At 45.1% G+C, this 13625-nt stretch overlaps 1 protein-coding gene across 8 annotated transcripts in view; it reads left to right on the top strand.

Moving 5' to 3' along the window:
- Positions 1-13625, top strand: part of RGS6 (regulator of G protein signaling 6) — a 288794-nt gene that overhangs the window by 232465 nt on the left and 42704 nt on the right. For all 8 annotated transcript variants that reach the window (XM_065839141.2, XM_071809267.1, XM_071809268.1 and 5 more), the window contains 2 exons: positions 3000-3110; positions 6453-6578. In XM_065839141.2, the coding sequence (XP_065695213.1) occupies positions 3000-3110; positions 6453-6578 (237 nt within the window). The remainder of the gene's footprint in view (positions 1-2999; positions 3111-6452; positions 6579-13625) is intronic.

Here is a 13625-nt window from a genome sequence, read left to right as displayed (position 1 = left end):
CCTGGTTTATAAGGGCTTTTAGCTTTTTTTTTTTTTTGATTGGTCCCAAACCAGATAAGAAAGTGCTACTATCAAAACCTGTACAAATTTATGACCAGGGGAAAAGTAAATAAAATGAGAACCGTCAGAAAGTTCTTTAAAGCTCTTTTCTCCTGTTTTCAAAGTTTCGTTTTGGAATTTTCACTTTGAAATCATAAAGAATGAAAATCATGGTTTGCGTTACTTCATATCTTGTGAAGAAGTGTTTGGTTATGTGATGACTTTGGGTGGCAGCATTGTCCCAGGGCTTGGTGGGGGCATTGGTGGGAAGCGCAGGCTGGATGTGGAGCATCATGGAGCAGGTGGGAGGGAACCAGAGAGGCTTGGCAGGGGTGGGGGCAGCTGAGGAGGAATGAATGTGGGTGACCTGAGTTGAACTATTGCCTGAAATAAAAACCTGTTCAGCCTGAAAACCCAATGCAGAACACAGAATGCACACGCCAGGAACAAATCTGCTACGTAAGGAGGTGCCCCTGTTAGCTAGTCCGTCTTCAGGCTGGGCCCTGCTTTCAGGACTAGTTTAAGTGACAGCATGGCAGATGGGGGTGCAGGAGATGCCTTCTTGGCACGCTCCTTTCGACAGCCAAGCCTGACAGCGGCACCACCTGCCATTTTTCCAGTGCAGTGCAAAGGCGCTTCCAGACAGGATGAGAGAAGTCACGAAGAGGAAATAAGGCAGGGAGCAGTGAGGGAAACAAGCTGCTGTCTAATCTCTCATAGGAACAGAATATAAATTATTTGAATAGTGATAGACCAATCACATACATCTTCCATTAATGCATGCTATCCCATATATAGCCCTTGTCCTGCAGAAGAGGAATGGAAAGGCTCTCAAAAGATTATCCCCAACCACCATGAAATAAATGCCCACTATTAAAGATTCACTTCCCCCTCTTCCTTGTTTCCCTTCCTGGGGCAGATCGGCAGCAACTGTGGGAGCAGGCATCCCTCGGCCAGTGGAGGCACCTTGGAAATAGTTTACTTCTCATTTCTTCCACATCCTTTTTCCCCACTTGGGACTTGCACACTGACAGATTTGGGATTTGGCAATGAGATTTGAACACTAATGAGCAAAACTATCAGTATATTTTACCTACTGTTTTTCCTAACTGTGTCACAGTGTTGGTACAATCGCAATACAGAAATGACTGGGAAAAGCCAGAGCATCTTCCTACCGGGACCGATCTCAGCTCCCTAGATGAAAATCTGTCAGAAATCTTTGCTATCCTCTCGTCTCCTCAAGATACTGTGGAGGCTCAGCTGGGCCCCCTCCTTGCAAGACAGTCAGACTTCTAAGGCAAACTCTGCATGGTGAACTCTTCCACCATCTCTTCTACCATCATTACAGTGCATCACCTGAAAGGCTGAAAGTCCAAGTTTGCATTTTGACAGAAATGCTTTCCCTTAAGAGGGAAATGCTTTCCCTTGTAGCCTCCTTTAGAAAATGAGACAATTATTGCACTGCTGTCATTATACTGAATCAGCAAAATGTGCTTAGCAATTCCCCCTTATTTCATTTAGTTTGGATTTTTCCCTAAAAAAAAAGGCATCACCCCTGATGTCTTCTTATTAGTTTATTAGGAGCAATCCAGGTTTCACAGCAGATATCGCCTGATTGATCCTTTTTATTGGTGGGGTTTTTTTAACCAACTCTCTCTCATTGATGTCTCAGGGATTGCTGCTGGTCTCTGAAATTGGACGCTGCTCCCTCCTCCAACCCTTGACCCACAGCAGTCATGAAATGTAATTAATGAAATGAGATGAGACAGCCCTGAGTGCCCTGAGGGGCAGTGGGAACCTGCTGTGGTTACAAAAGTGTATGATTTTAATGCCTCATGATAAGAGCTAGAACAAACAAAAAGAAATAATTACTGTAGAGCAGGTCAGGGAAACTTTCTGCCTTTTGTGACCCTTTGTTTTACGGGGTCTTTTCATTCACCTGCCTTTTTGAGGTGTGGAAGACCAGAGGTAAAGTTTAGAATGGACAATCAGAGTGCAAGTAGATTAGTTTTTCAGTATGATGAGACTCAATTAACTTAGTTAATTACTTGGTAGAGCTAGGCAAAAGATTAAAAAGTGCCTTAGAGTATTTCCAATGTATAGTAGGACAAATTTCTTTTGATTTATTTTATATAAGCTGTCTTTCTTTTGTAAAAATGCCCCAGTAGCCCCAACCCCAGTGGGATTCCTGAATCACTTATGCAAGCAGACACAGTCCTTTTCCCAGGAAGCTCTTTGAATCTCATCCTAGTGAGGATTAGAGGCTATATGTCTTATCTGACTCATCATGAAACAAACCAGTATAAATGCCAGGTGTTTTTCCAACACATATATAGATTATAATTGCTGTAAACTACTGTTGGAGTATTTTACAATAGTGCCATTAGACTAAATGAAATACCAGTGTAGCAAAACAATGATCTATAGCTTGAAGCTTTGATGCTCAGGGCTGTGATTCTCCAAAGATTTAAGTATATTCTTAGCTACAGCACATGACCGTGTTTAGATGAGTTACTCATAATGCATAGAGTTAAGTGATGCAAAAGTCTACAAAAACGAAGAGGGCAAGAGGCAATGGCAACATGCAACAAATGAAAAGGATGGTGCGCATTTCATAGTCATCCTATGGCTCTCTGTGGGAAATCCCACCATAGCAGTGTAGTCGTTGCCCCATCGGCTTTATTTCTGGACATCTCAACAGAGACAAACTTGAGGAAAATACTGCAGTGAGCTGGTGGGTGTTTGCAGAGAAATCTTGGCATGTACCGTCCGTGGGAAAAGGGACTCCTGTGGTTGCTGGGAAACTGACTGATCCCTACCAAAATAAAAAGCACACAAAATAAAGAAAAAAAAGAAAGGAAAAAAAAACCCAAACCTGTACCTCTGACATATGACTGATCATTCAGACCCTGATTCTTTTTTTCTTTCTTCTTTTTTTTTTTCTTCTTTATATCTGTCAGTTTAATAGCCTACACAGAGCAGTATGTGGAATATGACCCCTTTATAACTCCTGCTGAGCCTTCCAATCCCTGGATAAGTGACGATGCAGCATTGTGGGACATTGAAATGAGGTAAGAATTGGTAGTTTTAAGTAATGTTAGAGTTGTCTTGCCGTTCTGTTTGTGTGTTCTTCCCATGGCCCTGTTTGTTTAGGAAGTTGTATGTCTGTAACTTTACATGATACAAGTACATAGCTAAGGTTTAAAGAGGAGCTCATGCTTTATCACTTCTGTGAATTATTCAGACCTTCCATTTCCATACAACGTGGGGTGTGGTACTCTGTAAGTCAGTTAATGGGTGTTCTCTTGCCTGTCAAGGACATGCACAGACTCAAGTCTAAGAGTCCACAGATTTAGGATACTGCGAAGAAATACTTGTTTCAGCACATCTCCTTTGACCCTTGAGAGCCTGCTTTTGGGTGCTCCCCAGCTGCAGGGCTCCAGCCCTGCCCCTGTCGCAGGATCCCAGGAAAGATGCTGCAGGCAGAACAGGATGGGCTATAGGGCAGTGACCATTCCCACTGCACAGAAGTGGATTTGGCACAGGAGTCAGAGGAGTCTAGTTCACACGTGTCATGTGACACTTGCCAGGTCAGAATGATTGACCAGCTGAGTTTGGGCCTCACCTGCTGGTGAACAGGCTGACTTGTGTCTGTTACGGTGTCTAATACATGAAAAGAAGAATGAATTCTTGTAGGACCTTCAGTGCCTTGCACCTCAGAGATTTTCTCAAAAAAAACCAAGCACAGCACTGCAATTTAGATCGTCTTTTGCTCACGTGATGCTGGTGCAAGGGAAATCCGGCCAGTGTCTACATCTCTTGCTATTGCAGGCTCCCCACAGCCCTTGCAGTAGGGCTAGAATTGTCCTGTATGCCTCTGTGCCTAGCAGCTGTCGCAGCAGATTTAAATGAAATCACCATGCCACGTATCACCTTCGCTACTCACATCCTGTGGCCAACTACTACAAGGACTCGGCAGCTTCTCCTGATGTTTAGCCTCTGCTGTTGGGCACCAAATCTGAACTGGGAGTTCCCTTTAGCAAATCTTTGAAAATGAATGCTGAACCTCATCCTGTCTGTTCTTGAATAATAATGTAAAGTTTAAGATGCTACCAGGGTAAAAAAGTCAACTCATAGTGAATCAGTGTTCCAGGAAAAGGGCAGGTTATTTCCCTGTTTGAAACCCATGTGGTCTGGGATGTGAAAGATGTATTCATCTGTTTCTCTGGTAGTCACAGAAACCCATTATTTCCCTAATCTCTACCTCTCTTCACATAATTTCAATATTTTGGATTTCCTTTTTAGCCAGTTTCTGTCATTTTTTCAGTCCTCCCTAGCAGGGCTAGAACCAGATACAGCTGCAGAAAAATACTTCTCTGGAGGGACCCCCACCCACAAGGCGATCCAGGCACCCATTATTCCTGCATCTGTTGAGGTAGCTGCAAATCTCAGAAAAAAATGCCTGTGTCCGTGAAGAATATGATTGACTTGATGTCATGTCCTTTGTAGGAATTTAAAATAGATGCTTGGCTTCTACTGTGATTTCAGAGTCAAGGAAGGTGATTCTCCTGATGATGAAAAAGTTGTGTTGCTGGGAGATGGAAGAACAAACAGCTCTGTATTTCCATTTTATTCTCTATCGTAAGAGAACTCACTGCATCTGCATCTGGTTGCAACTTGCATTAATAATTAAATGATCCCTGAGAGCTGCAGTAGCCCTTGCGTTGCCTGCAAATCTGTTTCCTCAGTTAGGAGAGCAGAGCCCTTGCTCAGGAAGACAAAGAGCCTCTCACTTCTAATGGTGGGGCCACCTGCTGAGTATGGACAGCCCTGTGCCACTGCAGTTCATGTGTCATGGCACTTGGGAAGTGCTATGGAGAGCCTTCCATTTTAGCCAGTGCTTTGGCATTTTTGTTAATGCTAGAATGTTGCGCAGCGGCAAGAAGAGCAGCTGCAGATCTCTTGGTTCAGCAGGAAATTTCCCCAGCCAAGCTCGTGCATAGCTCTGACACACATGGCTCTTGTGTCCCCATGTGTGCATAGCTCTGACACACATGGCTCTTGTGTCCCCATGTGTGCATAGCTCTGACACACATGGCTCACATGTCCCCATGTGTGCACAGCTCTGCACATGTGTGGCTCTCATGTCCCTGCGCCTGGGCTGGCTTACATGTAGGCTGATGTCTGCATCCCTGTCCACAGCACTGCTGGCTCTTGAGTGAGCACAGGAGGAGCCGTCCTGAGCACTCTCTGCTTCGAGGTAGGATATGCCCATCACTTTTGCTTAGTCTTTACACCAAGAGGAAAGCAAAGTGGGCATTTTATTTACCCCTTTGGCTTATTTGTCTTCAGCACAGATCGCCACTGTCCCCTAAGGCTCTAGGATTAGAAGTCACGGTGGACATGACAAGACATGTAGTTTAATAGATATGTACTGTTAACAATGGCTCTACTGTCACAAATGTGAGCAGCTGAGCTGTATTTTAATGATTGTCTCGTAGTATGACGCCATCACACCAGAACCTTTCAAACAGTTTGTGAGCCCAGATTACGCTCTGATGCGGACTGTCTTGTAGGATCCCCGTTGTGATTCCCAGGCACTGCTTCTCCCCATAGGCATCTCTGCAACATGTCTGGCAATTCAAACAACAGCATACGGAAGTGCAGTTGTATTAAGAAACAATTTAGCAGAAAAGTTGTTAGTGATTTTGGGTGCCTTTGCATGTCGGTGTCCCAGCTGAGACACAAAATAAGAGTCTGATTAACATGGAGGGGAAGAGGAGATGCTTTTTAGTCTTCCAAGACTTACGCATCAAAAAATCAGAGGCATTGAAAAATAAAAGGCCACGAACCAGTAATCATTTTTAGAAATCTTGTCTGCACTGCTTCATAGTGAAACTGCTTTTTTGATGCAAATGTGAAAATCTGAAGCCAGTTCCAAGTGACCAGCCAGCACGGTGTGGGACACGAGGAGATGCTCTGGAGCTCACCAGTGGCCCAGGGAACACTGTTGGCAAATTTCTGCCTTGACATACAAGCAATTCCCAAGGTACATTTGAGGAGACATATAAGAAGTGCATAATGAATAATCATTCAAGTATGGTTTGTTGTTCTTTACATGAAACCACCAGAAATTACTCTGAAAATCATATTGTTCACTGTCTCTCTTATTTTCCTGTGTATGTAGCATCCAGATAGTATGCTGGCTTTAACAATGACCCTGGTCTTTGTAGCTTCTTTGTGTATGCTTTTTGCTAACTTGTATTTCTGCAAAATCTCGAGGGGAAAAAACACCATCTCCTCATCTGATAATCTTCCTCCCTTTGCTGCTTAGCAGAAACAGTGGCAGCTGCTGGGACAGCAGGCAGAAATGCACATTCCATCTGTTTTTTTCCCTTTTTGTCTCCAAACAGCAAAGAGCCTAGTCAGCAGCGTGTGAAAAGATGGGGTTTCTCCATGGATGAGGTGCTGAAGGACCCAGTAGGACGAGACCAGTTCCTTCGTTTCCTGGAATCAGAATTCAGCTCAGAAAACCTCAGGTGATTTTTTTTTTAACTTGAACTAAATGAGTGGGGCTAATGCTGTTCTCTTGCACAGATGAAATGCAATGCTTGGTCTGCCTTGGACTGCTAAAAACACCCATTTGAATAAAGTTGAGAATGGCAGAATTTGGCTCATAGCACTGCTATGGATATCGGTACTAGAACTATGTAAGTAATCTCAGAACAGTGTTTAGCAAAACCAGTCTTGTCAGGTATCCTATGCAAAGGTTTGCCAAGTTGTAATAATGTAATGAGGCACAGTGTATGGCTATTAACCCTCCTGACAATATATAGGATTTACATGTGTATTTGTGGCAGAGGTCATGTGAGGGGAACAGTACGGTGGTCACATGTCTAAAAAATGTTGCAGTACTGGCACTCGCCAAATTGGGTTTGCGACAACTGCTTTTAATTGTGATACCTCCTAACTATTTGAGAGCTTGGCTCTTAACTTAATAGCACTATCTCTGTGGAGGGATTCTGAGTACCTGGATTTTTATGTTGGGGAGAAGACAAAACTTCTATTGTGAAGCATTACGTAGACACACACCTGATCCTACATCAGACTGAGAGTCTATAAATCTATTGGGCCCAATTCTGTTATTTCAACTACAGCAGGAATAGGCAGCAGTAATAAGTTGCCATTTTTTGGTGAACCAAAGCTAGATAAAGACAAAATCTTTCCTAGAAGATCCAGCACTTCTGGCCTTCTCGGTAACACTGTTCTAAACCTGATCTCTGGGCCTAGCACGTTGCTCCGAGGTCCAGTCCCATTGCAGAATCGATGACAAGACATTGGAAGTGCCAACAGCATGCTTCGTTCTGGGGTAGCAATCCTTCAAAGAGTATGTGTGTCTCTTCAACTCTTCCAGCTGCAAAACTAAGTGCTAAAGTTAACACCTTATGATTCGTTACTCATCCCTACATACCCCAGAACTAATGTATTAAGCCATTTTCCCTTATTGATACCAAGTATCTCCTCACACTGACAGAGAGGTCTGGATAGATATCCCCCACAGACCCTAAACTAAACCCACAGCCCCGCCTACATAGCAAGAATCTGAGTCCTCTCCTTGTCCTAGGATTAATCATGATATAGCCACAGGTTTTATCGTCCTTGTCTTTAATCTTAACTCTAGTTCCAACCCTAACCCTGAAGTTCATTTCAGGGGAAGCAGCTCTCCTGCTGTGTACAGGGTGAGGTCCTTGGAAGAGCTAGTGTGTTGTTGTATCCTGCAGATGCAGCCAAACCAGAACAGGTCCTGTAACCGCAGAAGCAAGTATACTACAGTGAGCTCTGATAAATTGGGGTTCCCAGGATTACACTTGCAACAGGGTTGGGACAAATATTGGAATTAGCATTCAGGTTTGCAGGCATTTAAATGCTATCTTCACTGCTTAGTGCTGCAAAGTCCAAAGGAAACAGGAAAGGGCTTGTGCCAGCTGGAGAGGCAGCCTGAACAGATAGAGCTTGATACTCAGTGGTTGAGGCTGTGGTTCAGATTCTCACCTGCACATGACAAACAACCAAATTTACTGCCACATTCACCGATTTGTGCAGAGGCAGAGAGGTGGTGGTTGGCAGCAGGGCAGGCTGCAACCGCCAGCCTGGGCTGAGGGCGAGGGTTTGAGTTGGTGTCGGGGTGCCAGTCTGTGCTCTTGTACTCTCGTGTGTGAGATCCTTAACCTTGCCCCTTAACTGAGGTGCGGCAGGTCAGAGGTGCTCCATGAATATCTGCAACTGCTCCTTCCCCTTGTTAGTCCTGGGGACACAGAAGAATCCATTGGTAATGTAATTTGACAGCCCTAGGTATGATGGTAACCAGTAAAATCCACTTTTTTTAAGAAGTCTGAATTACACTGCAGAGGCTTCGTTGTCATGTCTCAGCACATGGATGGGCATAGGGACCAGTTCACCTGCTTGCTTTTGGGAGCAGCCCTGTTCCAATAGGCCTGGTGATTGTCGGCAGAAACGGCCAGAGAGCTCGCAATGTCACTGGCAGATCCCTGCCTGCTGCTGGGATGAGGAAATCTGCTGTCAACTGCACATGCAGTCTGTCAGGTTTTGTGCCTTTGCTGGTAGTGAGCAGGTTTGATGATGTTCTTGGCTTATGCCAGTGAAGAATCTGATTGCACAACCTTTAAGTTTGTTTTGTTGATTTTTTTCGCTTAGAAAATCAGATACACTAGTAAAGCAGGTGAATAATTGCCACTTTATTGCAGTCTGCTAGCTGGTGAGATCTGAAAGGGAAATTCCCCAGAAAGTGACTTTAAACGACATTGGAACTGACCATTGTATTTGTCAGATTTGCTTGAGGAGAAATACAGAAAGCATGCCAGCAGCAAGACAGTGAAAAACCAATGCACTTTTATGTTTGTTATTTTTAAAAACCTGAAAGTTAACTGGTAAGATAAACAAGGGAGTGTTACTAAATTACATAAATGAGCTTGAAATGTTATTGCTGAACAGGTACTGAGCTTGTATATGCTTACTGCACTTCTGTACAGTAAGTACAGCAATTAAATTGTAGTGATGAAGTGCAAAATTAATATGCTGTATTGAAATACTCGTCAAATGGGTTTTGTGAAATATGTCTGGGGTTGTGCTAATGAAATCCACCAGATTTTATGACTAGCAAGTGTCCCCCGTGTTCATCCTACTCAAAAAAATGGAGAAAGTTTAATTATGCGAAGACAAGCATGTACCTGCCTCGGTCAGTGAGAGCGGCTCCTCCTGCTGATGTGCGTTCTCTTTGGTTTTGAGATGGCTTGTGGCGAAGGGAGGCTGCAAGTCAGTGGGCTGGGATGGAGAGGTTAAATCCCACATCCTTTTTAGAAGATACTGGTCTCATTATCAGTTAATATGGGAACATTGCTATCATTCCTATGGCATCATTATAATGGTGTTGGCTTATGTGGTAACATTATTAACTAATACTGGATCAGTATTAGCAAGCCTGCTTAAAGCTTTAAATAACAACAGGATGCAAAGGCAGAAATATTAATGAAGAAAACCAGAATAGGATGGATTGTTAGCAGTGGCGCTAGACAGCAGAATTGGCTCTCTAGGATTCAGGTGGGGCAGAGCAAGCTCCTGAATTCTCATTAGGAATGTGTGGCAGAAAGGAAAAGTAGCTGCTGGGTGCTTAAACATGTAAGCAAAACGCTGGAAGCACATGCTTTGTTCTGTATCATCCAGGCTCCCTTTAGAGTGAGAGAAGAGAAGCTGAAGGGGACTCAGTGAACCACCCAGTAAGGATTTGTTTCAGCTTTAAGTGGAAACAAAAGTAAAAGCACCTAAATTACACTGCAAGTGTCTCTCTCTGCCCTCTATAAGCCTGGAGAGACTGATTCAAATGACACTGTCTGCACAGTAGGCATCTACAGTTAAGTGAGATGCATCCCACCCAAACCTTGGGAATCTGTAGGGAACTTTATGAGGGCACAATATCTAGCACCTTGCTAGAAAAATTACATTTGCAGTTATCTTTCAAGAACTCTCCTCCCAGTAACTATCCAGAGATCTGGGAACTGTTGCAGTGGGGATGTATTCTGTTTTGGGAATGGCAGTAGGATCTTCATTAACACTGGCAGGAGTCCTGCAGGCCCTGTGTTGTCCTCAAGGCAGATATGAGAAAGTGACTGCTGGAAAACCTAGGAATTCCTGGTAGTGCTAGATAAGATTTCATGAAGTGTGCACTTGAGAATACCTTGAAATGAATGTAATTCAGTGGTATAGCAAGGGGACCAAATTCTGCTCCTATACCCGGTGGTGCAGGTCCCAAATCACAGGGCTGATTGTGGTTGGGTATTTCCATATCTTCCTAGCTGAGAAAAATTGGTCCCGATGGGGGTCTCGAGTGAGGCACTGCCAGAGACAGCAGCAGACTAGACTCAGTGACCTCTTGGGTCTTCTTCCAGCTGTGTTTCTGTGTTCTAATAAACTTGCAGGATCATGTCCACCAGTCTCCTGGGCTCATCTGAGCCCTGTATCTTATTTATTTACTGACTGTCCATTATTTATGTGAAAGCAGGAAAGCCAGTCGGGTATTTTTCTGTCTGTTTCTATGTTAACTCTTTTTCTTGCTCTCCTTTCTTTTTCCTCTATGTTGCTATGTTTCATCTACAATTTGTTTTAACTGTTGATTTTTCAAGTACCCAAAATACAACAGACAAAATGCCACGCTTCAATTAAAAAAAAAAAAAAAAAGGCCAACAGAGAGTTGTTATACATTTTTTATGACTTGGAAATCTCCTGAGACATCTTGAGATTGCTGAGATGTTAATCTAACCGGTGGATTGATTTTTTTTTTTTTCCCCAACTTCAAAGAGTGTCAACTGGAAAGAGAAACAACTAAGTGGGAATATGGGACATGGGAGTTGTACCCAAAGGGACACTGCACACTTGTTTATAGACCTAAATAGGGAACACATGACGCTTTGTAGGAATGCACTGTGCAGCTTGCAGTGCATGCATGCAGGCATTCTGTGCGGTATTGTGAACATATGTTGAAAATCAAGTTATCCAAAGAAGAATTTTGCCTGCACAAAGTGTTTAGATCCTGTATGATCCCAATGGCTGAAACTTGTTGCCTTTTTTTTTTTTTCGTTTTCACCAGGAAGTGAAAAGTTCAGGCGTCGAGGAGAGCAGATGTATTACATGTATTAAGTAAAACCCACCCAAGCGCCTTGATTTTAACTAAAAAGCTTTTAGACGGGAAGTCCCGCACCCGGGGCAGTGCCTGGGGGTCCCCCCGGGGCCGGCCCCCTCCTGGCCAGCAGGGGGCGCCGCAGCCCCGCGCCTCGCCTGGCCGCGCGCTGCCGGCGCGGTGTTCGGGCAGCGCGCGCCGGCCCGGCGCGGTGGCGGCGGCGTCGCCTCCCTGCCCGCTGCCGCCCCAGGAAACCGGCGGCCTGGGCCCTGCCCGCCGCTGCCGACCCGCCGGAGAGCGGCCCGGAGCGCACCGGGTGCTGCCGAACTGCGGAGAGGCGTTTTCTGCGCCAAAAAAAACCCTGCAGGGCAGCAGAAAAGGGGGGCTCACAGTTTGAATGCGGGGAGCACGGCTTGGGAGAGGAGGAAGGACGGGGAGGAGGCGGCCAGCTGGGCAGCGGGCTTGTCCCCGCTTGCACCGGCACTGAGGTCATCTGGGGAATGCTGCGCTAGCGAAGGACCAGCGCTCTGCCATCCTCTTCGCCTCACCGCAGGCATCTGTCCCCGACCTCACGGAGGACACATTGCTGCTGGCCTCAGCCGCACCAAGCTTGCCGTACCGAGGATCTGGCTGTTAAGGGCCCAAAAATGTGAACATTTCTCTTGTCTGAACTGCAGGTTCATTTATACCTATTACCTTCATTAATTTCCCCTCCAAACGGTGATGTTAAAATGATATTTTTTCCTCTTTGAGAAAAGGAAGTGAGAACAAGATTGTGAATGGGGAGAGATGTGAGATGGGAGGTACTTACGTGGAGCTGCTCAGTCAAGAAGAGAGGAGTGTGCTCGTGTTTCAAACTCAGTCACTCAGTGATTTCACTGTAAAGCCAGGGATATCATGTCCTCTCCCAAGTTGGGCATACAACACTGTCCTTATGTTGCCAGTCTCTTAGTCTCTGCACTCATGCATATTTTGCCTCTTGATCAGGTTTTAAAATTCATTTCTGTTTTGCAACACACCTCAGAAGCAACCCCCTGTACTTCCCTGGCAGTCTTTTCACCAAGAGGGGCATCTGCAAACAGCAGCCCACAGTGACTGACCACCCCCACAGTGACCAAACACCTCCCCGGTGCCCTGTGGGGACGCAGAGCAGGCATGCTGAGGCCCAGGAGCTTTGTGCCTTGAGGGGACTGTGTAGGATAAAGCACCATTATGGGATATCTCCTGCAAGTGACAGCAGCTTAATTACATGCTGAATGAGGCTGGAATGGTTTATGCCTCTGACAGCAGTTTAGGACACCATATTATCAGCCTTCTCCAGATTGTACATGCTGTTTTAAAAAGGGCAAAGAACCTGTGATCGATGCTGCTATTCCCTTGGCACAGACAGTCCCCGTGCCAGTCCTACTCTGTGGAGAGGACACATGAGGACATCTCCCTCCTCCCCTGCCCTGTGCAAGAGGTGTCTGCTGGAGATCTTTCCCTTCAGAGGGAGGAAGGATGCAATGTGGGATCTTCTCCTGGCTCCTTGTGAGTGTGGGGCTGGGCATGCACTTCAGAAATTGTTGGACTGACTCAGGGAGTGCATTTGCACTCTATAATTAAGCAAAAATTCCAGCACAACCAGCATGTGCCTGCTCTTATCCTGGGCAGAAATACCTGTGTCTCTCTTGTAAATGATGTGTATATTGCATAGGAAGCCCTGCTTGTGCGTTGGCTTCAGGATGATTCCTTGTGGCAAAGAATTTGCCTTGGAGTTGAGTCTGTGGGGCCAGATGCCCCTCTTTGATGTTCCTCCATTTTCGGATATCAACTATAGTGAATAGCTTTGAAATTTTTACCAAGACAAAACTCCCCTTTGCCTTGAAGAGGACATCCAGCCTTGGGCATGAATTCACAATTGCTTGCAGAAAAAAGAGCTTGTTCTTGTTAGTGTCAGGTTGGTCTGGTTGGTTGGTTTTCAGATTGAGCCAAATGGTTATTAAAATGGATGGTGCTCCTGTTCAGGCAAGCTGTCACTTCACTGCGCACCCGGTTCTCTCAGGAGCGTGCTTTCCTAGCCCGCCTCCCCGGCTCCAGGGGCAGAAGATAAGCCAGCAGAAAATGTTCTCTCTAGCCATGTGTTTGTTTGAAGTGTCCCAGCTACTCTGGAATGATTAGCATCTTTTCTCTTTATGCATTTTCTGCATTCTCATGTTCCCATCCCATCTGAAATTGAATGATAAAATAATTTTGAAGCAAGGAAAGCCACATATGGCATCAGATTGTTGCACTGTGAGTACCACCCTTTACTTTCTGCATGCATGTGATAAGTGGGAGTGTCACTTATGGCTCAAATAACAAGGCAGAACATCAGGCACACTTAACATCTTGAGGATGGAAAAGGGCCAAACAT

Source organism: Patagioenas fasciata, chromosome 5 (assembly GCF_037038585.1).
Source record: "Patagioenas fasciata isolate bPatFas1 chromosome 5, bPatFas1.hap1, whole genome shotgun sequence".
Taxonomy (NCBI): domain Eukaryota; kingdom Metazoa; phylum Chordata; class Aves; order Columbiformes; family Columbidae; genus Patagioenas; species Patagioenas fasciata.
The sequence above is the reverse complement of the archived record's forward strand: the minus strand, read 5'-3'. Positions and strand labels throughout refer to the sequence as shown.